General features: G+C 48.1%; 1 protein-coding gene across 5 annotated transcripts in view; it reads left to right on the top strand.

The window, feature by feature from the left end:
* The window catches only part of Mgat5 (alpha-1,6-mannosylglycoprotein 6-beta-N-acetylglucosaminyltransferase), a 307,809-nt gene that overhangs the window by 117,347 nt on the left and 163,414 nt on the right, over positions 1 to 27,048 (top strand). For 2 of the 5 annotated variants that reach the window (XM_045151121.1, XM_004668162.2), the window contains 2 exons: positions 5,125 to 5,503; positions 22,804 to 22,968. In XM_045151121.1, coding sequence (XP_045007056.1) covers positions 5,263 to 5,503; positions 22,804 to 22,968 — 406 coding nt within the window. In that variant the 5' untranslated portion in view covers positions 5,125 to 5,262. Of the gene's footprint in view, positions 1 to 5,013; positions 5,032 to 5,124; positions 5,504 to 22,803; positions 22,969 to 27,048 lie in introns of those variants that run through there. The other 3 variants (XM_045151124.1, XM_045151122.1, XM_045151123.1) reach the window with 2 other exon arrangements.

Below are 27,048 nucleotides of genomic sequence, written 5' to 3'. Positions count from 1 at the left end.
TTGTCTAGCTCATACCCTATCCCTCTCTCCCTCCCCCTCTCTCTTTCTTCCTCCTTTTTTTTGAGGCACAAGTGTCCTGGGATACCAGCCTAGCCTTGAACTCACTGTGTAACTAAGGATGACCTTGAACTTCCAATTCTCCTCTGGGATTCCAGATGTCCATCACTGTGCCTGGCTTGTGCAGTTCTGGGTATCCAACCAGGGCTCTGTGCATGTTCGGGTTACGTGAGCTGTGTCCCAGCCATGCCCTCCGCCCTTCTGTGGCCTAGGTCAGCCACCTCACTGGGGTTAACTGAGGAATTAGAGTAGGGTTTTGTGTCTGAGAGTTGACAGGTGACTTTGTCACCAGTCCAGTTCTGTTACAAATGAGTGAAAGCACATCACCAGAAGGCCCCGTTGAAGGTCCAGCACCCAGCGTACTGTCCCCAGGAAAGTCCCTGCAGATCTGGGGTGACCGTGAGTGTGGGTTATCACAAAGGAAGTGGGGTTACTTCCTCTGCAGCTGGAGGCAGCAGGCTTTAGGAGATGGCGTTCAAGATGTGACCCCCTTGAGGGTGGGGACGCCCTGCTCATCATTCAGTCCCCAGGCCGCCAAAGGCAGCACTTGCTCAGTGCCTGTCTCCTTGCAGAAAGAAAGAGGGAAGGTCCTGTTCAGCTGGCCACTGTTTAGGCACAAGCTCCTGTAGTCATCAGATATCTTGTGCCCATATGGTCATTGTCTTTCTCTGAGAAGGTACAGGTAGATGGCCTTTGACTCATGATGTTTGACTTGGAAGTTTTGACTCCAGGGTGGTGCAGAGGCTTCCCTCTGTAGCATTTTGTGCTGTGTGTCATAAATTACAAAAGATACAACACTGTTAGGGAAAAATGGGCTTCGTGTTAGATGAGGTTTGCTCAACTGTAGGGTAGCTTAAGTGTTCTGGGCATGATTAAGAAAGACTAGACTAGGGACCTCAGGAGATGCCTCAATAAAGTGTTTGACATACAACCAGTAGTACCTGAGTTTGAGAGTTTGCGCCCCTAGACCCCACATGAACACTGGGAGCTGTCGTCGCAGCCTGCCTATGGCAAGATAGGTGACAGGGCAGGCGACGTTCCTATCAGCTTGTAGAGTGGCTAGCCTGGTGAGCAAGCAGCAACAGTGAGAGACGCTGCCTCAGCTGAGGCGAAGGTGAGATTCAGCGCCTGCAAAGCTGTCCTCTGACCTACACGCGCGCACACACGCACATACAAGGCTAGGCTAAACTATGATTTTAGTAAGTGTAGGTATATTAAGCCTATTTCCTACTGATTTTTTTTTTTCACTGATAATTTCAACTTGTGAGACAGTGTTTTTGAGGATGTAACTCCAGTGTAAATAGAGGAGCATGTGTGTCTTGTCCACTAAACAAAACATGGGATCCCTCTGTGCCAGGCTTGCATCACTGTGACAAATGTCTAGGATAAGCCACGAATAAGGAAGAAAGGTTGTCTCTGACTTATAGATTTGTCAGTTTCAGTGGCCAGGAAGCAAAAAGAGAAGAAGGGGCTGGAGTCCCAATAGCTCCTTTAAGGACAGCCCCCAGTGATCTAAATTCACTACCTCCCCATGATGCCTAGACTAAGGACCAAACTTTCAAATTTTTTAAAAAATTATTTATTTATTTATTTGAGAGCGACAGACACAGAGAGAAAGACAGATAGAAAGAGAGAGAGAGAGAATGGGCGCGCCAGGGCTTCCAGCCTCTGCAAACGAACTCCAGACGCGTGTGCCCCCTTGTGCATCTGGCTAACGTGGGACCTGGGGAACTGAGCCTCGAACCGGGGTCCTTAGGCTTCACAGGCAAGCGCTTAACCGCTAAGCCATCTCTCCAGCCCATACCAAACTTTCTATACATAGACCTGTGGGGGGACATTCGAGATCCAGAGTAAGCTGTCACCCTGAATGTGAGCTGGTAGGGAGGTAAGTGTTTATGTCAGCCTGTGAAGGGAGCACTTGTTGGCAAGATGGGCAGAGAGAGGAAGGAGCTGCTTAGGTGGAGGTAGAAGAGCATGCCCGCAGATATGTGGCAGAGGAGCTTATGTATTTAAAAGAAAGCAGGTCAGCTTGAGGCGAGTCGTACTGGCTTGTGAAAGACTGCATGGTGATGAGATGCACTTGGTACCGTCGGCGCAGCTCAGGGCTCTGCCCTTGGGTCTGCGGTACCACCATGGGGGCTTGTTGAAGCCCACGGAGCCAGCCCACCTCCAGGGGCAGACTCAGTAGGTCTGGGGTTGCATTTCTTCCTGGTTATTCTGCTGGTTCTAAGTTAAGGACCACACTTGAGAACCTCTGCACAAGAACACAGGCATGGGGTTGGGTAAAGAGCTTGCTGAGCAAGCTGGGTGACCTGAGTTTGGACCCCAGAAACCACGTGAAGCTGGAGCATAGCATGTTGTCTGTCATCCCAGCATGCCTCTGGTAAGGAGAGAGATTAGGACAGGAGAATCCCAATGGTCTCAGGTGAGCTATGCTGGTGAATCACAGGTGACCCTGCATCCAACAAGGTGTAAGGTGAGGAGTTGTCCTGTGATCTCCACGCCCACACTCACCCCTGAACACTCATATGCGTCACATATACACAATAAAACAGTTACTGGAAGAGCTGAGATATTGGAAAGCCTTTTCTGTTAAGGGCTGGGTAGTAAATCTTTTGGACTTTGTGGGTTACACAGGGTCTGTGTTACAAATTCTACCTTGTTGCTTCCCACACCATGTTGGGTGTGTAAATGGTACTCTTTGATTTACACAAACAGGCTGGTGGGGCAGCTGAAATGCAGAAAGGAAGCTGGGGTGTGGCTTCCTGATCCCTGCATGCCCCTGGAAGATCTCTTCCATGCCCCCAGGCTGCCCTTGACGCAGGTCTCTCCTTGTACCTCTATTTTCTCATTTGAGTCTCATAAACAGGAAATGGGTCCGTGCATCCTTCTTAGCGTGTAGAACTTACTGAGATTGCATGGTTTAAGGTACAGAAAACCATCTTGAGAGCCAAAGGGAACAGTGGGGAGGGGGGCACAAATTAATCCAAATGAAGTTTCTGTGAAAACCACATAGACACATATTACTTTGTAAGCAAATTTTAAAAATAAAAAGTTTTAAAACAAGGAAACAATATTTCTCTGGCTAGGGATGTGGCTCCATCATCAGTGTTTGCCTCACATGCCTGAAGCCTGGGGTTTGCTCCTCAGCAGTGTGTGAAACCAGCTGTGGTGGCTGCTTGTGGCTGTGTGCACGGCAAGCGCGAGCGAGGACCACTTGCAGCGTCGCTCTAAGACCCAGGGGTGGTGGCAGTGCCTGCCATCCTGGCGCTGGGGCAGAGACAGGCAGACTCCCAGGGCTTGCTGGCCAGCTTGTCTAGCCGAATCACTGAGCTCTGCGGTCAGTGAGAGACCCATCTCAAAAAGAAAAGAAAGTAAGAAAGGAAGAGAGAGAAAGAAAAGAAAAAGAATATGGTGAATGACTGAAGAAGACACCTAGTACTGATCTCTGGCTTCCATATGCACATGTGCACCCACCCTCATTCACACACATGTACACACGTGTGCATCCACCCACATTCATACACGTACACACATGTGCATCCGCCCACATTCACACACACGCACACGCACATGCATCTGCCCACATTCACACACATGTGCATACACATGTGCACCCACCCACATTCACACACAGTCAAAAAAGAAAGTGAGCAAATAAAAGTAGTTATAGTGGCACATATCTGTTATCCCAGCACTTGGGAGAGGAGATAAAGAGATAAGAAGTTCAAGGTCATTCTAGGCTGCCTAGCAAGTTTGATGGCAGCCTGGGCTACATGAGCTCCTTTCTCAAAAAAAAAAAAAAAGGTCAGGACATTTGTGAAATAGCCATAATTTATTTAGCACTCACTATTATAGTTAGAAGGGCCAGATACCCGTGCTCTGTGGACAGCTGAGCTGACCGTCAGCCGCAGCCCTGCCGAGGCAGGCTACTTTCCATTCTCTGACCGATCGCTCTGCTCCAAGGCTTGCTGCCTTTCCCCTGAGATGCGCACTGGGAGGAACTCCGGGCTAAAACACCCGCTCTGAGACACATCCTGGGCCAGTCCCTTGTGGAGGATGTTACTCAGCCTTTCCCCCAGACATTCTTATTAATAGGCCAGTCTTGGGGGGTAGGACTCAGGCTAAAGGGCACATATCTTTTTTCAGCTCTGCTCAGGCCCCACTTGTGGGAAACCCCAATAATAGAGACCATTGATCCAGTCTATGTTGGTATCAGATGGGGTCTAGGCACCTTCATATCGAAACTCTGCCCTTGAACTTTTCATTTTGCCTCCAGGGTGAGTGAAAGTGAGAACCACTGAGCAGCAGGGAGGTGCCCGTGCTTCCTGCGCGGAGGGCCAGGGAGCCATGAGCTGCCTCTCTTGCTCAGGTTAGCTGGGGTGATAGCCTGGGGAGGGAGCTCGGCTCAGGTAGAGGGCTTGCCTAGCATGGGGGAAGCTCTGGGTTTGATCTCCAGTACCACCCAAACGAAGAGCACTAGACTGGTTGTATCTGTGGCCTCTCTGTGCCGGTGCCAAAGGAGAGCTGGCCATGCAGAAAGACTGGGCCCTCTCCCGCTTCCTTCTCAACTCCCCTTTGAGGAGGCACCCACTTTCTTGTGCAGCACTCCAATCGCATGCTCTAGTCTTTGCCCCAAGCACATAATAATGACTTGAAGCTCAAGTTACAGATGTACAAAGTCCCATTGCTGTGACGTGACTCCCCCCGCCCCCCCGTCAAGTTTTTTTTTCTGCCATGCACTGAAATATCCTTCCATCTCCTTTGTATCTTGTGAAACCAGCTTCCTGTTTTGAACTTGGTCCAGACAGGAACAAGCCCTGCTCTACCTGTTAACACAGACTCACACTCCTCCCTCTGTTTGGATTGCTGCTTGTTACCACCAGCCAGGTCTCACCTCTCGCTTCACAGATCCCAAACCCCAACCTGAAGTCCAGAACCAGCACGTTAAGCAAGAGGAAATGGATGTTTTACGTAAGGCTGTCTCCATAGGGGCACGGCGCCTGGTCAATTTTGTTGGGTTTGCCCACTACCGACATGTAACTTTCTTCCTCTCTTCCTCCACAGCAGAATGGAAGCAAGGGAAGGCAGTCGGCTGACACAGGAGCCAGTGAGACCCACAGACCCTGTGATCCAGTCTGTACCATGAACTTGTGTCCACCTTCTGTGCATTGAGAACAAGGGCAGAGGCATTGCTGGAACGCGATGGCTCTCTTCACTCCCTGGAAGTTGTCCTCTCAGAAGCTGGGCTTTTTCCTGGTGACTTTTGGCTTCATTTGGGGGATGATGCTACTGCACTTTACCATCCAGCAGCGAACTCAGCCCGAAACCAGCTCTATGCTACGGGAGCAGATCCTGGACCTCAGCAAAAGGTACATCAAGGCGCTGGCCGAAGAAAACAGGAACGTGGTGGACGGGCCGTATGCTGGTGTGATGACGGCTTATGGTAAGTGTGGTGGCCTGGTGGGGTGCTCCACTGAGCACTGAGGAAGAACCCCAGAGGCTCCATGCTTGGGCTGCCTGGGGATTGAGTGTCCTCTATCACTGCCTTCATGGACTTCCATTGTACTGTTAATTTTAAGAACTACTTTTTGTGTGTGCTTGTGCTTGTGCATGTTTGTATGTGTGAATGTGGGTGCTCACCTGCCACAGCCCACGGTGGGAGTCCTCGCCTTCCACATCATTTTGAGGCAGGGTCTCTCCTGAACCACTCCCTTCGTGAACTCCTGGGAAATTCTTCTGTCTCAGTAGACACAGAGGAGTCGCGGCCTCTGGTCTGTTCACGGGGACGGGCAGCTCGACGTGGTACTGGGTCGTGTAGCCCTCGTGCCACTTCCGCAGCACCTGCCACCACGCATGTATGAAGGTAAAGGAAAGCAAGGCTAAGGAGACGGCTCCATGGCTAAAGGCACCTGCTTGTAAAGCCTGCTGGCTTAGGTCTGACTCCCAGCACCGACATAAAGCCAGAGGCCAAAAGTGGCGCCTACATTGTTTGCAGCAGCAAAAGGACTGTTGCACATGTGTGCACACACAGATACAAATGCGTGTTCACAAATGAATAGATTTTAAAAAGAAAGGTAGGGGCTGGAGAGATGGCTCGGCAGTTAAAAGTGCTTGTTTGCAAGCCTGATGGCTCAGGTTCAATTCCGCAGTTCCCATGTAAAGTTAGATGCACTAAAAGGGACATACATCTGGAGTTCATTCACAGTGGCAGGAAGCTTTGGCACACCCATAATCACTCTCTGTGCTTCTTTCTCTTCCTCTCTTTAAAATAAATAAGCAAGCAAATAAATAAATAAAAATTTTTTTGAGGTAGAGTTTCACTCTAGCCCAGGCTGACCTGGAATGCTCAGAATGGCCTCGAACTCATTGTGATCCTCCTATCACTGCCTCCAGAGTGCTGGGATTGAAGGCGTGCACCACCACACCCAGTATATTTTAAAAAACAAAATCATGGGCTGGAGAGATGGCTTAGCGGTTAAGCGCTTGCCTGTGAAGCCTAAGGGCCCCGGTTCGAGGCTCGGTTCCCCAGGTCCCACTTTAGCCAGATGCACAAGGGGGCGCACGCGTCTGGAGTTCGTTTGCAGAGGCTAGAAGCCCTGGCGCGCCCATTCTCTCTCTCTCCCTCTATCTGTCTTTCTCTGTGTCTGTCACTCTCAAATAAATAAATAAATAAATTTAAAAAACAAAATCAGTGAACCAGACAGGTAAAGCCATTCCCGTGGCACGACGGTGAGCATGCGAGCGCTTGCCTGCGCTACGTTTGCAGCTGGCACTTCCTCCCTGAGCGCTTTTCGCCTTTCTAGACTGCGTGGTGGTGTGCTGGGTGCCGACAAACGCTCTCATCATCGTCCTTCAACAAAGCATAATTACGAGCAGCAGGGTGGGGTGAGGTGATTTTTGGATGCCCTTAAGCTGAGTGTCAAATGTCTGCCTCCCTGCTGTACCGGGACCTGAGCTGATGGACTGCAGAAAGCTTTAACTTGGGGCTTCACAGATTTTGATGGTCTTATTTCTCTCTGTTTCTAATTATGATCACTTGGAAATAAACCTTTTTGTACTTGTTCAGGTTTAGGTACCTTAACTCTGTTTAAAAATGCACATAGGGGCCTGGAGAGATGGTTTAGTGGCTAAGTGCTTGCCTGTGAAGCCTAAGGACCTCGGTTCGAGGCTCAATTCCCCAGGTCGCACATAAGCCAGATGCACAAGGTGGTGCGTGCATCTGCAGTTCATCTGCAGTGGCTGGAGGCCCTGGCGTGCCCATTCTCTCTTTCTGTCACTTTCAAATAAATAAATAAAAATAAAAGTAGATGCACATAGGGGCTGGGTGTGGTGGTGCACACCGTTAGTCCCAGCACTTGGGAGGCAGAGGTGGGAGGAATGCTATGAGTTCAAGGCCAGCCTGAAATTACAGAGTGAGTGCCAGGTCAGCCTGGGCTATAGTGAGACCCTACTTTGAAAAAAAACAAATACACACATACATATATGCATACATACAGGGCTGGCAATGTGGCCCAGTGGATATAGTGCTTGCTTAGCATGCAGGGTGCCCTGGGTTCAATTCCCAGGACTGCATAAAGAACTGGGTTCAGCAACGCAGCCTATAATCCAATATATGAAGGTGGAGGCAGGAGGATCTTGGCTACATAGTGAGTTGGTGGCCAACCTGAACAATGATTTCCTGGATGTATTTATGTGTGTATATATGTATGTGTACACATACATGTACATGCATACACACAGGTAAAGAAATACATACATGGAACATGTCTTATTTCCTTTTAGAAAAGTTATGCTTAAAATGGAAAAAGTTGGATGCCGTAGCTAGGAAAATAAAAACCACATAAATCTTTTCCTCTAATACATACAATTAACACTTAGTACATGTCTTTCTGCTAGCTGTTTTTATATGTGCAATATGTACATAAATACTTGCAAAACAAAAATTGCACATAAAGCTTGGATCTCACTGTGTCCTGGAGAATCCACATACCTGATGTCTTGTCCTGGGCTTGAGAAGGATCTGGCTATGCAAAGGCCGACCTGGTGCCAGTGTCCCAGGGAAGTGACGACATGGAGCCCAGACCTCAGGGACCTCAGTGTTCAGGATTCACACTACAGATGAGTTGCAAAGGGTGCAAGGTAGAGGAAGGTTGGTATTCTGCTTTGTGACCCTGCCAAGGCACATGTGAGTAGAGGACAGGTGATCACGGAACATGTGCCGCCACAGATTCAGTTCTGGCCAGCTTGAGTGTAGTCCTGGGAGCCACGATCCAAAAGGATCCTGGAAACATGGTGTTCTTGCATATGACTGAGCATACGTGTGCAGGCCAGAGGTTAACATTGGTGGTCTTCCTTAGTCACTTTCTACCTTATTTAAGATAGAGCTTCTTAGCTGGGCATGGTGGCTCACGCCTTTAATCCCAGCACTTGGGATGCAGAGGTAGGAGCATCACCATGAGTTCAAGGCCACCCTGAGACTACATAATGGTGAATTCCAGGTCAGCCTGGGCAAAGTGAGACCCTACCTTGAAAAACAAACAAACAAAAAGTAGAGCCTCTTGGTGAACCCCTAGCTACCTCTGTGGCTAGACTAGCTAGCCAGTGAGCCCCAGGCATCCTTTTGTTTCCTTCTTACCAGTGCTGAGATTACAGGTGCATGCCACCATGCCCAGCATTTTACGTGGGGATCTGAACTCAGGTCCTCAGGCTTGTTTGGCAAGTGCTTGACCCAAACCCAAGATGGTTACTTCTGAGGAGCAGGGTAGACATTCTTTTTCTGTGCCAACTATTAGACTAATCATACTTCCTACTTCTAACATATGCCTTTAATATCACTCAGTCTCTGCAGATGTGGTCATGACTGTAATCCCCGTGTTAGTGAGGCACAGGCAGGAGAATCAGGAGTTGTAGGTCATCCTTGGCTACATAGCAAGTTCAGGGCCAGCCTGGGATGCATGACCCTGCCTCAAAGTGGGACAAATGGATAAAGTGCTTGCCATGCAAACATGAGGACCCGAGTTCACATTCCCAGTGCCCATCCACATCACAGCTGGGTATGGTAGCCTGTGTCTGAAGTCCTGGTGCCAGGGAGGCAGACACAGAAGAATCCCTAGGTTCACTGGCTAGTGAACTTCAGGCTGAGAGACATTGTCTGAAAAAATTAGGTAGAGATCAGTTGAGGAAGACACCTGATGTTAATCTCTAGTCTGCATACACATGCATACATACCTGCCCCCAACATATGCCTACCCCATACATATGACCATTCATGCCTATGTGCACACGCCCATTCTGTTTTGTGTCATCTCCCTTCTTGTGAAGTGTCTTCTGGTGCATGAGTGACAAAAGGAGCATCCTGGCAGGCTGGGAGAAGGAGTTCTGAGACAGATGACACTCAACAAGAGGCCAGTGTGCAGTCGGCCCTGCAGCCACCCAGGAAGGCAATTCAGGGTCTGCCTGCTGTGGTGTGTGGGACCCAGTGTGTGAGGAGAGGGCCTCATGAAAGCAACATCTTGGGAATGCACTGGCCGAACTGGGGTCCTTAGGCTTCGCAGGCAAGTGCCTTAACTGCTAAGCCATCTCTCCAGCTCAAGGAAAGGAATTTCTACTTTGGACCCCTTTGCAACCTACAAACGAATTTGGGGCTTTCAAGTTGTATTGTATTGGAGGTCTAGATGCCCCACTTTCTTGGTCAGAGCCTGACCAGGTCTGAGGAAGTGGGGGGTGCTCAGAAAGAGTCAATGCTATAGGCACAGACCAAAGTTCAGGGGGTACCTACTGGTATTTCCAGGTTCCCGTGTCCCGGGGCAACCGCAGTAAGGCAGTAGAAGTAGAGTCAGTTTCTTAAGGGAGAGAAAGGCATGCCTGAGAGCGAGCGAGCTGGGAAAAGGCACACACTCGGACGTGCGGCCACCAGTGTCACGACCCTGTACAGGTCATTTTCTTAACAGCCACCTGTCCTGAGTGTGGGCATCATGGGCTGTTTAAAACTGCCTGTGCTCTGCTGGCTCCATGAATCCCAGGTTGGGAAGGCTTCCAGTCTTTCTCTGTCAGCTGGCTTCTTTCATATGTTCCATCTTCTTAAATGTCTCTCTCCCTCCCTTCTTAGCGTGTGTGTGTGTGTAGTGTGTGTTGTATAAACACATCAGTGTGCACATGCTCTGCATTTACATATACAATGTTGTGGTACATGTGGTGTGTGGTGTGTGCACATTAGGGTGCAGAGGCATGTGTGTAGTATGTGGGTGTGTAGTGTATGTGGTGTGTGGTGTATGCATGTTAGGGTACAGATGCATGTGCGTAGTATGTGGGTGTGTAGTGTATGTAGTGTGTGGTGTATGCATGTCAGGGTGCAGATGCATGTGCGTAGTATGTGGGTGTGTAGTGTATGTGGTGTGTGGTGTATGCATGTCAGGGTGCAGATGCATGTGCGTAGTATGTGGGTGTGTAGTGTATGTAGTGTGTGGTGTATGCATGTCAGGGTGCAGATGCATGTGCGTAGTATGTGGGTGTGTAGTGTATGTGGTGTGTGGTGTATGCATGTTAGGGTGCACATGCCCATGCCCTGTGCTCACATGTGTGGGGTGTGTGGTGGATGCGTGATGGGGTGCAGTTGCACGTGCCCTGCACTCACATGCACCTTATTTCCCCAAGATAAGTCTCTCACCAGACCTGGAACTCCCCATTTTTGGGCTAGACGGGCTAGCAGGGAGCCACAGTGCTCCTGTCTACCCCATCCTCAGTTCTGGGGTCACTGGCCTGTGTGGCCAAGGATCAAGCTCCGGTCCTCCTGCTGTGCAGCCAGCGTGCCTCCCGCGGGGCCTCTGCTTCCCCCTCTGCTGCCCTCCATCGCCAAGGCCTGGCTTTCCTTCTCTCCCACACAGCAAGGCCTCTGCTTCAGTCGGGCTCAGGAGGAGAGACTGTGTCTCTGAAGGGCCCTCCCCTTACCTGGGGGCCGAAGCTCAGCACACTGGCTTTTCTCTTCCCACTCTTCTCAGCCCCGAAGCGGTCCTGCGGACCTCCTCCTGCCCTGCTCCCCCGCCCCCCAGAGCTCGGTGCTGGCCTCACAATGGCTCTTGGGTCGTAGCTGACCTCCTCCCAAGCCTCTGACTGACTCTCGGCCACTCTTGGCTTCCTAGCAGTCAGCCTGGCCTTCTCCCAGGCCGGCATTGGACATCTACTGTTGTTCAGGTCACCACTCTCCCCCACGTCCGGTGTCTGTCTGCAGAGAGCAGGGCCTTAGGCCCAGGCCCTTGCCTGGCCCAGAGTAGAGCCCATGAATGACAGTAAGACCCCTCCCCACCCCGCAGGGCGCACTCTCCATGTGCTGTCCTTGCAGCTGCGACAACTTTGAGAATCATGTTCGTGTTTTTAGTGAGGCAGGAAATGGAAGAAATTCCCCGTAGATTCACATCCCAGAGGCTCCAAAGTGCAGATCATGTTCCTGATGCCAGAACTGCCATTCGGCTGGAACAAAGTTGGAAATAGTTACCCTAAGGGCTGGGGACCGAGGGAGCCTGCTCCACGTGGAGCCACACGTGCGGCTGTAAAGGAGCATCAGAGAGCCTCTGCCTCTTGGGGAGCATAGGGTGTAACTTTTCCTTGGATTACAGGGATGGTTAGAAGAACATTAAAAGAAAGATTCTTCTGGAAGATGTTGGGCATCCTCTGTCACTCGTCCACCTTATTTCCCCCAGGTAGAGCTTCTCCCTGAAGCTAGAATTCATGTTTTTTTTTGTCAGAGTGGCTGGCCTGGGAGCCCCAGTAACCTTCTGTCTCAGTCCCACTCAGTACTGGGGTTATGGGCACACATGGCCATGTCAAGCTCTTCATGTGGGTGCTGGGGATTGAACTCGGGTCCTCAGGCTTACTCGCAGATACAAACCCAAGTCTCTTGGAGGGCGGGGAAAGGGTTGTATCTGGGCGTGAGCCTCCTGAGAGAAGTCGAGAGGTGAGAGGTGAGAGTGAGATGAAGAAGGCCTTGGCGTCTTCAAGGCTCCTGGGGGAGGGGCCATTCTGTGGGGAGGCAGGAAGACATTACATAGGAAGTTAAAAGTCAGCATTCCCTTGTCCAGGCAGCATCCGGCCTCTGTGTTATCACAGTGTGTATCAAGTAGGTGAGGGACATTTGTTCATTGGTACCACTAACCTGGCCTGGATGCGCCCCTCTATCATCATCACCCACCTGAGGTGAAGCCAGGGCTCAGGACCCCGCTTATGCAGTGTCCTGAGCATTTGCAAGAATAGGGTCCATCACAGTGAGAGTGCCCGTGGGGAGGGGACCGAGGCTCAGCTCCACACTGTCACCCTCAGCAGTCTGCAGAGCTCCCATAGACATTTGGGTGCCTCATCTCAGGCTTCCGACATGGCAAAGAATTTCACTGCTGGCTAGTTTGACTGTTCGTTCTGGCAGTTAGTTTGCAACAGTGAGAAACCCTGTTTGAAAGAAGGGGGTACACAGCCACCTTGAAGTTGTCCTGTGACCTGCATACACTTGCCATTGACACAAGCGTGTATGTGTACATATGCACAAACACACACAAGTAAATAAAATGTAAAAAAAAAAAAAAAGACTACCAGAGAGAAGGAAAGCAAGGTTTCTTAGCGATTCTTTGAGGTATTACTTGAGAGCCATCACCATGGTGTATGTGGTGACCGTAGTTACTCTCCGTCGAGGAGCGCACACCCACGCCTGGTCACGTCTTACTCTTTCCTGCAAGACTGTATTAGAGAAGCCCACGCCAGTGGGGGTGGTGTGCTTTTTTTCTCCAGCACTTTGTATTTTAATAAAACCTCCGCTGCATGGCTTTATGCTCTTTTGCCCCACCTCCCATCGGCATAGGTTTATTGGCATCACCAATGCACGTGCCACTTTGCATGTGGCTTTGCATGGGTGCTAGGGAACTGAACTTGCAAACAAGTGTCTCTAACGACTGAGCCATCCTCCCAGCACCCCCTCATTTTGAGAACTGAATTAATATGGTGTGTCCGGAGATGACTTGGATGGGATTTTTATGTTTTTATTTATTTACTTGAGAGAGACAGAGGGAGAGAGCAAGAGAACGGGCACACCAGGGCCTCCACCCACTGCAAACAAACTCCAGACGCTTGTGCGACCTTGTGCATCTGACTTACATGGGTCCTGGGGAATGGACTAGAGGCCCTTTGGCTTTCTTTGCAGGCAAGTGCCTTAACTGCTAAGCCATGTCTCCAGCTCAGGATGGAGTTACTTTTATAAGTAAAACCCAGGAGCCACTGTGGTTGCACCAGGGCGTCAGGACATGTACTTGGGGCTTCTGGTCAGATTCCTAGGACATTGCAGGTGGACACCGGGGAAATGAGAATGGCCGTAAGCCGTTGGCAGTTGTGCTGGCATTCTTGCTTAGCTGTTGGTGGCCTCCCGTGCTCGTGTAACTTTGCCCGCTTCCCACTCTGCCTCAGGAGGAGACAGCTCTTCCCAGGAGGAAGCAGACATGCCACACAACATAGTGTGATATCGTTGCTGTGTTCGAAGGCCAGGGGTTTCTCTGGTGGCTTTAAGCCGGACATGGCCAGCTTCACTTGTGAATCTTAGTAGGGCATTGTTGGAAGTGATGTTTCTGTGAGAAAGAGTAGCTTGCGTGGGAAGATGTGGTCCTGAACTAAGGTGGGGGCCTTAGGGTGACAATGACCTTGGCTTCATAGCAAGTCTGAGTCCTTTCTTCTTAATTGCGTGTGTCCTGTGATGGTTTGATTCACGTGACCCCATAAACTTAGGCATTCTGAATTCTAGGTTCCCAGCTGATGGCAATTGGAAATTAACGCCTCCTAGAGGCAGTGTATTGTTGGGGGCGGGCTTATGGGTGTTATAGCCAGTTTCCCCTTGGCAGTGTTTGGCACACTCTCCTGTTACTGTTGTCCACTTTATGTTGGCCAGGGGGTGATGTCCACATTCTGCTCATGCCATTGTTTTCCCCTGCCATATGGAGCTTCCCTTCAAGCCTATAAGTCAAAATGAACCCTTATTTTCCCCAAAGCTGCTCTTGGTCAGGTGATTTCTGCCAGCAATGTGAATCTGCCTGCAACAAGTCCTATTGTCTTGGAACTGGCCAAGTGTTAAGAAATATAGAAAACAGCCTAAGAAGTGCATTGTGGGTATTTACAGACTTCATAAAGCACCCGTGTCCCTGGAGGCTCATAGGGGATCTTCTGCTCAAACTTTGCAGCTGCAGCAGAGTCCCTCCGATTGATCCCCATGTCCCCTCCTTTGCCCTCCCCCAATGCCTTAGGGAACATTCACATCTAGACTAGCATTCTGGGCAAAGCTTCGATTCTGCAGCTGCAGGTGTAGTTGGTGGAGTATTTATTTGCCTAACATAAAGGGAGCCCTTAGTTTGATCTTCAGCACTGCATAGACCAGGTGAGGTAGCACATGCCTATGATGCCATGATTCTGGGAGTAGAGGCAGGAAGGAGTTCGAGGCCAGCCTGGGCTGGAAGAGACCCTGCCTCAGAGGGGAGAGAGAAGGCGGCTTTGGTCTGTGTTCTAGCCAGGAAATAAGGAAGGTCAAGGCTGTGGAGCATGCATGCTGCCCTTTCCTGAGGTGGCCACAGCGCCTGCTGTGGGCTCCGCTGCCCGTCTCAGCAGCAGGGAAAGTGGCTTGCATGTCCTCATACAGGCAGCTGTCCACTGCGCACCTCTAAGTTCACACGAGCTGACCCAGTGAGCGCTCTCGAGGTGTCTTTGGGAGACGTTGTCGTACCTGATTGTAGGGTACTTGTGGCTATTGTCTTTGAATCTTTGGAGTGGAGCTCCCTGCACTGTCTGCATGTATACAACAGCATTCTATACCTTTGTGACTTTGAAAGTAATGTGAATTTCTATATGAAATTGGGAGCATATGAGGAAGTTTAAAGGATAAAAATTAAACTACTCCATAGCCCCAAACCTAAATCTTACCAGTGATTAAATTTTATTTCCCTCTAGGCTTTTAAATTTTTGTTTGTAGCTGAGGATGACTTCAAAATTCTGATCCTTCTGCCTCCACCAAGCAAGTGCTTGGGTTAAAGGCAAGCGCCACACCAGGCTTATGAAGTGCTGGGCATGGAACCCAGGGCTTTGTGCCTACTAGGCACGTGTTCTAACAACTGATGGTCCCCAGGTCTCCTTCAATTTTTCTTTTAAAAATGAAGAGAAGAGGGCTGGAGGTGGCTTAGTGGTTAAGGCGCTTGCCTGCAAAGCCTAAAGACCCAGGTTCAATTCTCCAGGTACCATGTAAGCCAGATGCGTATGGTGTCACATGCATCTGGAGTTTGCACTGGCTGGAGGCCCTGGTGTGCCCATCCCCCACCTCTCTTTTTCTCTGCCTCTTTCCCTCCCTCTCTCTCAGATAAATAAAAATATTTCTTAAAAAATGAAGATTAATAAGCATTTGTGTGCACTTATATCTGCTCACATGTGTTCTTCTTAAAATGTTGAGATGGGCCAGCGGTGGTCCCAGCACTCAGGTGGCAGAGATAGGATTGCTGTGAAGTCGAGGCCACCCTGAGACTACAGAGTGAATTCTAGGTCAGCCTGAGCCAGAATGAGACCCTGCCTTGAAAAAAAAAGAATTGAGATGGTTTTGAATATAATGTTTTTTTTTTTTTTGTATTGTTTTGTTTCCTTTCAAGACAGGGTCTCATTCTAGCTCAGGCTGACTTGAAACTTACTCTGAAACCCTAGGCTGGCCTCAATCCAACTGTGAGCCTCCTCAGCATATGCCCCACGCCCCGTGTTGCAGTCAGGTTCACATTGCTGGTAGAAATTGCCCATTCAAGAGCAGCTGGTGGGAAAAAGAGGTTCACTTTGGCTTACAGGCTCGCGGGGAAGCTCCGCAATGGCAGGGGAAAATGATGGCATGAGCAAAGGGTGGACATCACCCCCTGGCCCACCTAAGGTGGACAACAGCAACAGGAGAATGTGCCAAACACTGGCTTTGGAAAACTGGCTATAACACCCATAAGCCCACCCCAACAATTCCCAAATCTCCATCAGCTGGGAACCTAGCATTCAGAACACCTAAGTTTATAGGGGACACCTGATTTGAACTACCACATGCCGCCCCTGGCCCCCATAAACTATTAGCTATCCATGATGTAAACTGCAGTGCATTTAGTCCAACTTTCAAAGTCCCCATCAATTATAAAAGTTTTCATCAATTATAATGATGTTCATACATTCCTGTAGTCCAAGATCTTTTAACTGGGCCTTAATACTAAAATAATTCCCCAAAACCCATAATGGCACATTCAAACTGCAAAAGATGGCATTGGGCATAGTAAAGATTCAACCAACACAAGATTTAAGCAGTGAAAACATCAAACTCTTTAACTTCAAGTCCAACAACTCTAGCCAGTGACAAATCTCCAAGTCCAATAATTCTACCCAGCAACAAGTCTCTGGAGTTCCAATTCTGTCCCTCTGGCTAGGCTACTTACAGTCCTGGAAAATTTCATCCGGGCCGGCAGCTCTACTTGGCAGCCATCACGTCATCCCGGCATCTTCACTGCAACCCACGGTTCATCCTCATGGCCCCGTGGGGTCTCCATGCAGGTATCCAGCAAACCTCCTTCACACTGCCCAGGGCCATTTCTAAAACAAAACATCATGTTGCAAACTCAATGACCCTCTCTTTCCTGCATTTCTTATAGTCCATAATAGCAGATAGGGTGCCAATTTGTTAATCTAGGGGGGAATAAAGCAGAATTGGAAGAACAGGACTCAGCTTGAGCACTCAGGCCCCTTCAAAAGAGGCTATATTCTTCCTGTTGCCCCACTGCAGGTCAGCTGGCTTAATCTCAAAGGTTGTAATCTCTCAGTTGCAGCTGAACAGGCAGGAGTTCACTCACAGATTTCATTTGATTCTGTGCCATATCCCTCTGCTCACACCAGTTCATTTCTATGCAAAGCAACCCTGCTCAACTTCTCAGGACACGGGCATAAGAGAAAGCTTCTCACACAAACTGCTAGCCCAGTCCAAGCAAAGCTCTTTCTCACCCTCATAAGGCAACCTTCATAGTCCATAGTTTTTACTGCATTTAGGTCTTTCCTTTGACCAGAATAGTCCATCAAGCTATATTTACAGCGCTGCAAGGTGTCTCTTAGGCCAAGGTTTCAAATCCTTCCACATTCCTCTTGAAAATCAGCTCCAAAAGGCCAAAGCCACACAGTCAGGTGTCTAGCAGCAATCCCACTCCTGGTACCACTTTACTGTTGCAGTCAGGTTCGCATTGCTGGTAGAAGTCACCCAATCAGGATCAGCTTGTGGGAAAAAAAAAGAGATTTATTTTGGCTTACAGGCTCAAGGGGGAAGCTCCACAGTGGCAGGGGAAACCAACAACATGAGCAGAGAGGGTGGACATCACCCCCTCACCCACATAAGATATACCATAGAAACAGGAAAGTGTGCCAAACACTGGCATGGGGAAACTGGCTGTAATACCCATAAGCCCGCCCCCAACAATACACTCCATCCAGGAGGCGTTAGTTCCCAGATCTCCATCAGCTGGGAACCTAGCATTCAGAACACCCAAGTTTATGGGGGACACCTGAATCAAACCACCACAGCCCACTTAAATAGACTTAAAAACTCATCTTTGTGATGTTTCCTCATGTTACTAGGTTACTTGGTGGCTGTATGTGGTTTCCCTTCCATCCATTCAATAAATACTTATTGAACTCTCAATCTAATAGCTTTTGGCACTGAACAGAAATGACGTGATGTAGTGTAGCTATGAGTGCATGCCAATGTAATTTGATTTTTCTGTGGGATATTTAGTAGTTTCCAGTTTTAACAGTAATAAATAACAATTGTCCTTTTTTTTTTTTAATAGAAATAGTAGTATCCTGAATGCCATTGTACATAATGAACATATCTTGGTCATCACTATAACAGTATTATCTTTTTGTGGAAAGGTCACTTTAAAATTAATTTTAAAAATATATTATTGATGAAACTTGACACTCCTGGCAGCTGATGGAAATAAGAGGTTAAGGTTAATTCCTTTTTCATTAACACCTTCCTTTCTCATTAACACCCTGTCTTGGCTGTTTTCTCCAGAGCAGCAAGCGAAGCCACTCTATGACCATGTCTCTTGGGCAGGTGTGGTGAAAAGAGATTTTAGTTTGGAACAAGCCAAGATGTAAATTATTTTTGGCAGCTCAGGTGGAAGTTCATGTTCATTGCATAGTTTGTTTTGTGCCCTTGAGTCATGGTTTTTCAGTTCATAGGTTTAAGTAATAGATCTTTGAACACACACCTCAAAAGTAGATGCTATCAGGATGGCTCAGTGGGTAAAGGTTCTTGCCATGCAGCTTTGGGAACAGATCCCAAGAACCCATGTAAACAATTCAGACCTAGGGGTGCCAACCTGTAATCCCAGTGCTGGGGAGGCAGATAAAGGAGAATCCCAAGTTAGCTACTCTAACCAAATCCATGAACTCCACCAGGTTCAGCAAGAGACCCTGTTTCAAAATGTAAAAGTAGAAAGCCATTGAGGAAAACACCCAAAGTCAACCTCTGATTTCAGCTTGCATGTGTACCCACACACAAGTATGCCTACACACAGGCATGCAACACACACACACACACACACACACACAGTAGATGGGGCTGGGGAGCTGGCTCAGCAGTTAAGGTATTTGTGTGCAAAGGCTAGTGGCCCGAATTAAGTACCAAGCCCCTGTGCACCCCTATAAAGCCAGATGTACAAAGTGATGCATATGTCTGGAAATCATTTGCAGCAGCAAGAGGCCCTGCCCCTCTCTCTTTCTCAAATCAACCAGTCAGTCAAACAAACAACAAAAAAAATCCAGTAGATGACAGCCTTAGCCTTTGACAGGTAGAACCTATGGGCCGTGGATGAAAATGGGGCTTGCTGACCGACTCCACTGAGTAAGTCTCGAGTCTCAAAGCAACAGAAGGACTGGGGCTCACTGCTCTGGAAGAGTGGCCCGAGGCAGATGGGGTGGGGACAGAATGGGTCCCAAGTACATCCACTCTTGGTGATTCCTCGAATACCGACCACCCTGATGACAAGGGAAGAAAGCGGGCTTGGTCAGCGGGCTTGGTCAGCGGGCTCTCGGGTTGACCTAGTAGGTCTGTGAACCACATTGCACCACAGAGCTCTGGTTTCTCCTGACACCCCTTCTTCATGGATTGCAGATGAAGAGAAAAGAACGACTCACGGTGGTGCCATCTTTTCCCTTTCAAGGTTGTATCAGTGCCTTCTGGTTCTTTCTACACAGGTCACAGCTTCCTGGAAGTGCAAATGTCCACACTGTCAGAGTACCTGTTCTAATGCACTTCGATCGATCTCAACATTTATCAAAGAACTTCTGGCATGATAGAAAACAAAGCTTTCTTTCCTGGAGAGGCATTTTTAGATGTTTTCAACTACTTTGATCTCTATCATATGTAGTGAATTTTAGGAACAACGAAAATTGCTACAGTAATGTTGGGATTAAATTTTTATTGCTCAGGTTTTGAAACACAAACCAAATTTTAAAAGCTCATTAGTAATTGAAAATGTATTCCTACCGAGGACCTGCTTTACTGCTAGGTAATTGTAAAACACAGTGGTAAATATAAAATTATTATACTAGAATTTGGAGGAAGATTTCACCCTCATTTTCTTATGAAGCTGTAGAAATTATTCTTTGGTGTACAGTCTTATTGGATAAATGGGTTTACCACTATTTGTTTAAAATTGCAATAAAGTTATTAACAGACTTAACTGTAAAATACACCAGTGAGAAATAATTTTATCACCCAAGAAGCTGTAACTTACAGAAGGACTATTGCTCATTATTTGAGAAAGGATAATAATTTGTCTGTTTTATGCATGTGCTTGTGTGGAGCATACTCACTGGTGCTGGCATGTGCCAAGTATTATGTCTTGTTAGGTTAAAGATCCAAAGATGGGCTTTCCCCCTGTATTTCCCATGAATAGTGTCTTTAATCCTACATGGGGTTGTGAAGAGGTTGCATTTGAAACTTGGTGCCACTTGAGTTGGAAATAAACTCTTTTTTTCTTTCCTATCAGGAGGTAAACCATGTATGCTCTGGCACCACTAGACACAAGGTTTTGGTAGACTGGTGTCCTGTCTTCCTGCTAGGGTGGAAGCTGCCATTTATTTGCTAGTGTCCCCTGTTGTTGCTGTGGGGCAGGAGCATCATCCAGCCGTGGGCGGTTGGGACACGACTTTAGAACACAGGAGCCGGGGTCTGGGGACATGGTTTAGTGGGCAGAGTGCCCATGTGCGAGCAGGAAGACCTGAGCTTGGATCCTCAGCACTCACACAAGTTGGGCATGTGATAAGTGCCTGTTAGCTCAGCGTTGGAGAGGTAGAGAGGGAAGGATCCCAAGGGTGGCCTTGAACCTTGAACTCATAATCTTCTTGTCTCCATCTCCCAAGTGCTAGGATTATAGGCACCCACCACCATGCCTGGTGTATGCAGTGCCGGGGATTGAAGCCAGGGCTAGGCAAGTGCTACGTAGCTATGTCCCAGCTCCCTTAGGTCTTCACAGGCCCACACAAAGCTAATCTGTCCTCTTCATAATTATGCAGACAAAGAAACAGGAATGTAAAGCTACCATTCAAACCCAAGAAATTCTGGCCCTACAGCGTGAACTGTTTACTATGTAATGAATAAGACTCGTACTGTGGCCTCTGTTCTGTGCCCTGTGGGAGGGGTCCTCCCATTTGTCCTGTCACAGTTCTCCTTCCTGCCCACACTGGACACCTTCCACATGGCCCTCTCCCAACTCATACGAAGTCTCAGCTGGTTCACCTTGGCCCATTATCACCACAAGTAGGTCTGGATTGGTCCACAGTAGACTTTCTGGTTCCCACAGCTCAGCAGCTCTGGTGTCCACGTTGGTCTTTCTGGTTCCCACAGATCAGCGCAAGTCTCTCTGGTGGGGAGCTTCCAGAGGCAAGTCTTAGTTCACCTTTTTCCTCCCCTGTGAATATTTTGTAGTAAGTGCTCATGTGATATATTAGTTTCTTTCCCAGTTGCTGTGATAAGAATCCCTGAAAAGGGGCAGGAAAGATGGCTTAGCAGTTAAGTGCTTGCCTGTGAAACCTAAAGACCCCGGTTCGAGGCTTGATTCCCCAGGACTCACGTTAGCCAGATGCACAAGGGGGCGCACGCGTCTGGAGTCGTTTGCAGCAGCTGAAGCCCTGGTGCGCCCATTCTCTCTCTCTCTCTCTGTGCCTCTTTTCTCTCTGTGTCTGTCGCTATCAAATAAATAAAAATAAACAGCAAAAAAATCCTTGAAAAGAAGCGACGGAAGGGGAATGGGGCTTTCGATAGCTCGCAGTTCGAGAGGACGCCGTCCCCGTGGTGGGGAGGGTGGCGGCAGGGCGTGACGCTCGGGCCACGTGGGGTCTGCGCCAGAAGTAGTGTGACGAGCGCCGGCCTCGGCTTCCATTCTCCTGTCTGTTCAGCCGGGACCTCAGTCCACGCTCTCTACAGTTAGGATGGATCTTCCCACCTTAATTCACCTCATCTAGAAACTCCCACAAATGTGCCCAGAGATTGGTCTCCTAATTCTAGAGCCAATTCAGTTGTCAGTCAAGATCACACGTGCAGATGAAGACAAGGTTTCTAGTGAAGCGCCCCGCTTTTCGATAATAATGTGTAGGAAAAGGACTCCGGTTGTCCAGTGTAAGCACCAGGAGGGTGATATCTTCACTTCTAAAATAGTGCCTGGCCCATGCTAGTTTAAGTGTATTTGCTTACAAATGATGAGTCTAATTTTTAAGTTTCAAGTATTTTTTTTTTCTAAATCTGATTATAGTGGATACCGGATTATCCAGCATGATTGGAAATATGGAACTGTAGCCATATATAGCCAACAGAAATAAACACTTTTCACAAAACTGGGACACATTGAACACTAAAAATGACAACACACTTGATTCTGAAGCTCCTTTGAGACCGTGCTGCTCATTGGGTTGCCATCCTGTGTGTCAGTCACCATGTTGCTGAAGGGAGGAAGAAAACAGCTCTGGTACAAGGGATGCTCCGTAGCTAAGACTTTTCTCTCTGGACCTTGTACCTGGAAATGATGTTGGAATGAGTTCTGCAGTGACTGATTTGTTTGCTAGAGTCAGGGATCTTGAAGATGGTGCCTGCCATGTCTAAGTTGGGTTTGTTTTAGGAAGGTCTCTTTTGAAAAATTAATTTATTTCGTTTTTTTTGTAGGTAGGGATTCACTGTAGCCCAGGCTGACCTGGAATTCGCTCTGTATTCTCAGGGTGGCCTTGAACTCATAGCAGTCCTCCTACCTTTGCCTCCCAAGTGCTGGGATTACAGCCGTGCACCACCACACCCAGGTAGAAAGGTCTTTTATGCTCCTTTAGAAAGCTTTGAAAATTTTTGTGTTACGTGTTGGTTTGTGATACTGGGGATGGGGTGGGGGCGGAGGGGAGCCTAGGGTCTTTCTAGGCAAATGCCCTTACTGAGTGAGTTACACCCTCAGCCCAAATAAGAGATTTTGTTCTTCCTGTTAGAGAGAATGAGCAAGTGAGTGAGTGAGAGGCAGGCAAGGGAGAGACAGACAGACCGAGAGGAGAGAATGAAAAGAGAGAGTAAAACAGCAAGAAAGAGAGGAGAGAGCAAGGGCGGGGGTGGGTGGTGGAGAGAATCCAAGTGTGTGAGCACCTGTCACCTGCAGGGCTGTGGAGCTTTTCAGTTTTCTGCACTTTCTTTTACAGATCTGAAGAAAACGCTTGCTGTGTTACTGGATAACATCTTACAGCGCATTGGCAAGCTGGAGTCGAAGGTGGACAATCTTGTCATCAATGGCACTGGAGCCAACTCAACCAACTCCACCACAGCCGTTCCCAGCTTGGTAGCACTTGAGAAAATTAATGTGGCAGGTAAGGACAGTCCTTGTCCAGACATGGAATTCCTGGACCAAAGACTCTGTGGTCCTTACTGGCCCAATATAAACTTTGTATGAGTGTTGTAAAAATACATTTACATTTGGTGTCAAGTAACAGATGTTAGAAAACTTACAGGCTTAAAACTAGGAGAAATTCTTTTCTAAACATTTAATCGTTTTGCAATGTGCAAGCTGGTTGTATTATCTTTTCATTCTATTCTTGGCTCTTTCTTTTGCAGATTTGTTTGTTTGTTTTGTTCTTATCTTTTCAAGGTAGAATCTCACTGTAACCCTTGCTGACCTGGAAGTCCCAGGCTGATCTTAAACTCACAGTGATCCTCCTACCTCTCCTCCCAGATCCTAGGATTAAAAGTGTGCACCACCATGCCCGCCTTAGCAGGTTTTAAATCACAAACTCTTATCTCTTTTTTTCTTCTATTTCTTCCAACCTCTCTTCTTTATTTGAACTTACAATTTTTTTTCTTAGTATATTAGAGTTGGGTTTATTGTGGTGTTTTTCAAAATTCTCTTGTTTCCCTTTTGCCTTCTCTCTCATCCCACTTCACCCTTACAAACTACATTTCTAATAATGTGAAGTATACCATCAAACAAAAGTATTACAAAAAACTTAATTACATCTCAGAGACAGTGTCATCTGGGCCATAATTCTGTCTTCCCTGCCATTTCCAACAGTTTCTGTAATTGCACAAGGAGTCCTCTCAGAGTGCACCGGGCTGCTTATCACTGAGTGGACGCCAGGTCTCTCAGTCTTTGTTCCATGCCGGCCCCTGTGGACAGTGTTTCTGGAGGGCCCATCTGATTTCATCACCGTTTCAGTTTTTTGATGATTTTGGAGGTGGCATGGTATTTTTGATTTTTTTTTTATACCTCCTCCTATCACCTACAGTTTTAGTTCCCAGGTAAATTTTTCTCTCCCTGCTATGGAATGCCACTGTCTGGCTGTCCTGTATGAAAGCCAGGTTACAGAGAGACTTCCCTGCCTAGATGTCAGGTCCCAGGGCACCATAATCCTGGGCAACCTCCACAAATAACATAGGAGGGACTTGCTTTCAAATAGGATGTTTGCCTGTGTATTTTTTTTTTAATTATTTGTTTGTTTTAAATGGGGCTTGGGGCAGAGGACAACCTCAGATACTGATCTTCAGGAATGCTATACACCTTTCTTGAGATAAGGTGCTTTATAGGCGTGGAGCTTGCCACATGGGCAGGACTTGCTGCCCAGATAAGTGTAAGATCCTCCTGTTTTTGCCTCTCCAGTGCTGAGATTACAAGCATGCCTCCATGCCTGGCTTTTTCTTTCTTTTCTTTTTTCTTCAGCCTTGAAAATTTTTTTCAAAATTTTTTAAATTAACAACTTCCATGATTATAAAAAAAATATCCCATGGTAATGCCCTCCTTCCTCCCACTTTCCCCTTTGAAACTCCATCATGTCCCCTCCCCCTCTCAATCAGTCTCTCTTTTATTTTGATATCATGATCGTTTCCTCCTATTATGATGGTCTTATGTAGGTAGTGTCAGGCACTGTGAGGTCATGGATATCCATATGCCTGGTTTTTTCTTTTCCTTTCTTAAAAAAAAATTTGTATTTATATATTTGAGAGATAGACAAAAGTATGGCAAGTCAGGGCCTCCAGCCACTGAAAATGAGCTCTAGACACATCCACCACTTTGTGTATCTGCTTTTATGTGGGTACTGAGGAATTGAATTCAGGCCAACAGGGTTTGCAAGCAACTGCTGAGCCATCTCCACAGCCCATGCCTGGCTTTTTCATATGAGCCCTAGGGATGGAACTCAGGTCCTCATGCTTGTGAAGCCAGAGTGTTATCCACTGAGGTGTCTGTCCAGTCCTTGACCTAGTTTAACCCAGTTACAAATATCTCTTTCGCATGTTCTGCAAGCCCTTGACTCAGGATGGAGCTCCCGTGCATATTCCAGAGCACCACCGCCCATGTGTTTATTATATATAAGGAACCAGAGACATGTTTGTTATTTTTAAACATATTTTACTTACTTGAGAGAGAGCAAGAGAGAATAGGCATGCCAGGGCATCCAGCCACTGCAGACGAACTCCAGACATGTGCGCCTCCTTGTGCATCTGGCTTACATGGGTCCTGGGGAGTCAAACTTGGGTTGTTCGGATTTGTAGGCAAATGCCTTAACCGCTAAGCCATCTCTCCAGCCCTTGTTATTGTTTCTTTTGGGGAAAGAGGAACAAATTGAGAGTTATGCTTTTAATAATTAACCTCATTTTCATGCCTTTGCTCCCTGTTGGTGTGGATAGAATCTGTGCCTTCAGGGTTTTTGCTGGTCCATTAGGCACACAATCTCCACACATAAACAACGTAAATTGTTTGCAGAGCTGTGAGGTGGGGTGACTGGGGGGCATCCTGTGGGAAAGTAGGCTGTGCAGGTGGGTAAGACAGAGGCAGAGTAGAAATGGACTGTGGCCCTGGGAGAGTGGAGAGGTCGCTAACATCAACCATCAGCAAGTGCCACTTGCCCTTCCCGCCCCTCTGAGCTCCATGTGTCCTTAAGCCACTCAGCATCTCTTGAGAAGCAAGTGGTTTCATAGGTGTCCCTGAGTTTCAGTCCTGGGAGAGGAAGGAGTCACTGGCACCTCCTGCGCTCATCGCAGCCCAGCGTAGGCCTTCCGGGAGGCCCACGGTGAGGAGGTCCTGCAAACTTGCTTCCTCTGCCCCGTTCCATCTGTGAGTCATAGCACAGGGACACCTCTGCAAAAACGTGTCACCACATTCTAAGTCTAAAAGGTCCTGGAGAAGGAGAGCTGAGCTCTGTGGGGCATTTAATAGCCTCTCTCCCAAGCAGCGTCCCTGTGCTGGGGTCTTTCTTAGTCCCCTTCTTGGGCTTGTACTGTCCAGAGTGGGTGTGGGCTGGAGGCTCTTTTATATCTTGTCCATTAACCAACATGTTTTATTTATGTTTTGCTTGCTCGTGTGTGTGTGTGTGTGTGTGTGTGTGTGTGTGTGTATTGCGTGCTTGTCTCTGTGCCTTTACAGTGCCCCATGTTCTTGACTGTGGCCGGAGGCACTTGCTGGTGGCTGGAGCCCTGGACAAGGAAGGACAGTGTCCTGCTCCCGTGCCCTTTCTCCCCTTCTTGTTTGGGCCCGAGGCTCTGACTGACACCAGAACTTGCTGGTTTTCAAGAGCCTGGGCAATTCCCTGGTCTTTGTTCCTTTTTGCAGACTGGGGCTATAGGTGCGTGGCTCTGCCCAGCTGTTTACATGAAATCCAGTGATTTGAACTCAGGTGGTCTCAGGCCTTCATGCTTATGCAGGAAGATGCTTAGCTGCGGTGCCATTTCTTTAGCCCCCCTCCCCTTTAAATTAGGTCTCGTGTGGCCCAGGCTGGCCTTCAGTTTGCTGTGAAGCTAAGGATGGCTTTGAAGTTTTGGTTGTACTGCCTCTTCCTCCTGAATGCTGGGATTGCCGACACATGCCGCCCCACATAATTCATACAGTATCGGGGTGGTGTCCGGGGCTTCGTGCGTGCTGGGCAAGCACATCCTCAGCCCCAGTGCATACACTTGTGGGTTTTCTTGAGGTACAGTCTCAATGTATTTGAAAAAATATTTTTCATGGCTATAGATCAGGGTGTTGAAAGAAAGATGAGGAGCATTGAAGCTAACAGCACACACTCACGAGTCCTCATTCCTTGTCCTTTCTGCCCTCTCTCTGGTCTGTGGGGTGCTGTTGGTCCTTGTCACTCTCTTGTTGTCTGATGAGTGGCTCCTGAACTACGAGAGAGTTCATTTTTATGGGTTCCCATCCTGATTGGAACAAGTTTTTCTTCCTTCTTTTCTGCATTGAGACATGTGGTAATTGCTCAGACATGGTCTCCCTGGCGAGCCTTTACCGAGTGCTGTGGTGTCTGACTGCTCACCCATGTTCCTGAGTGTTCACTGCTCTGGCTTATTGCTTCTTGATAGATCTCCTGGCTCATGATAAACTGCTGCTAAGTCGGCTACCACAGCAGTTGAGAGAGGGGTCTCTAGATCTGTTTTGCTCACAGAGACAACCGTGTGTGTCCCCATGT

The sequence above is a fragment of the Jaculus jaculus genome, chromosome 5 (assembly GCF_020740685.1).
Source record: "Jaculus jaculus isolate mJacJac1 chromosome 5, mJacJac1.mat.Y.cur, whole genome shotgun sequence".
Lineage (NCBI taxonomy): Eukaryota > Metazoa > Chordata > Mammalia > Rodentia > Dipodidae > Jaculus > Jaculus jaculus.
The sequence above is the reverse complement of the archived record's forward strand: the minus strand, read 5'-3'. Positions and strand labels throughout refer to the sequence as shown.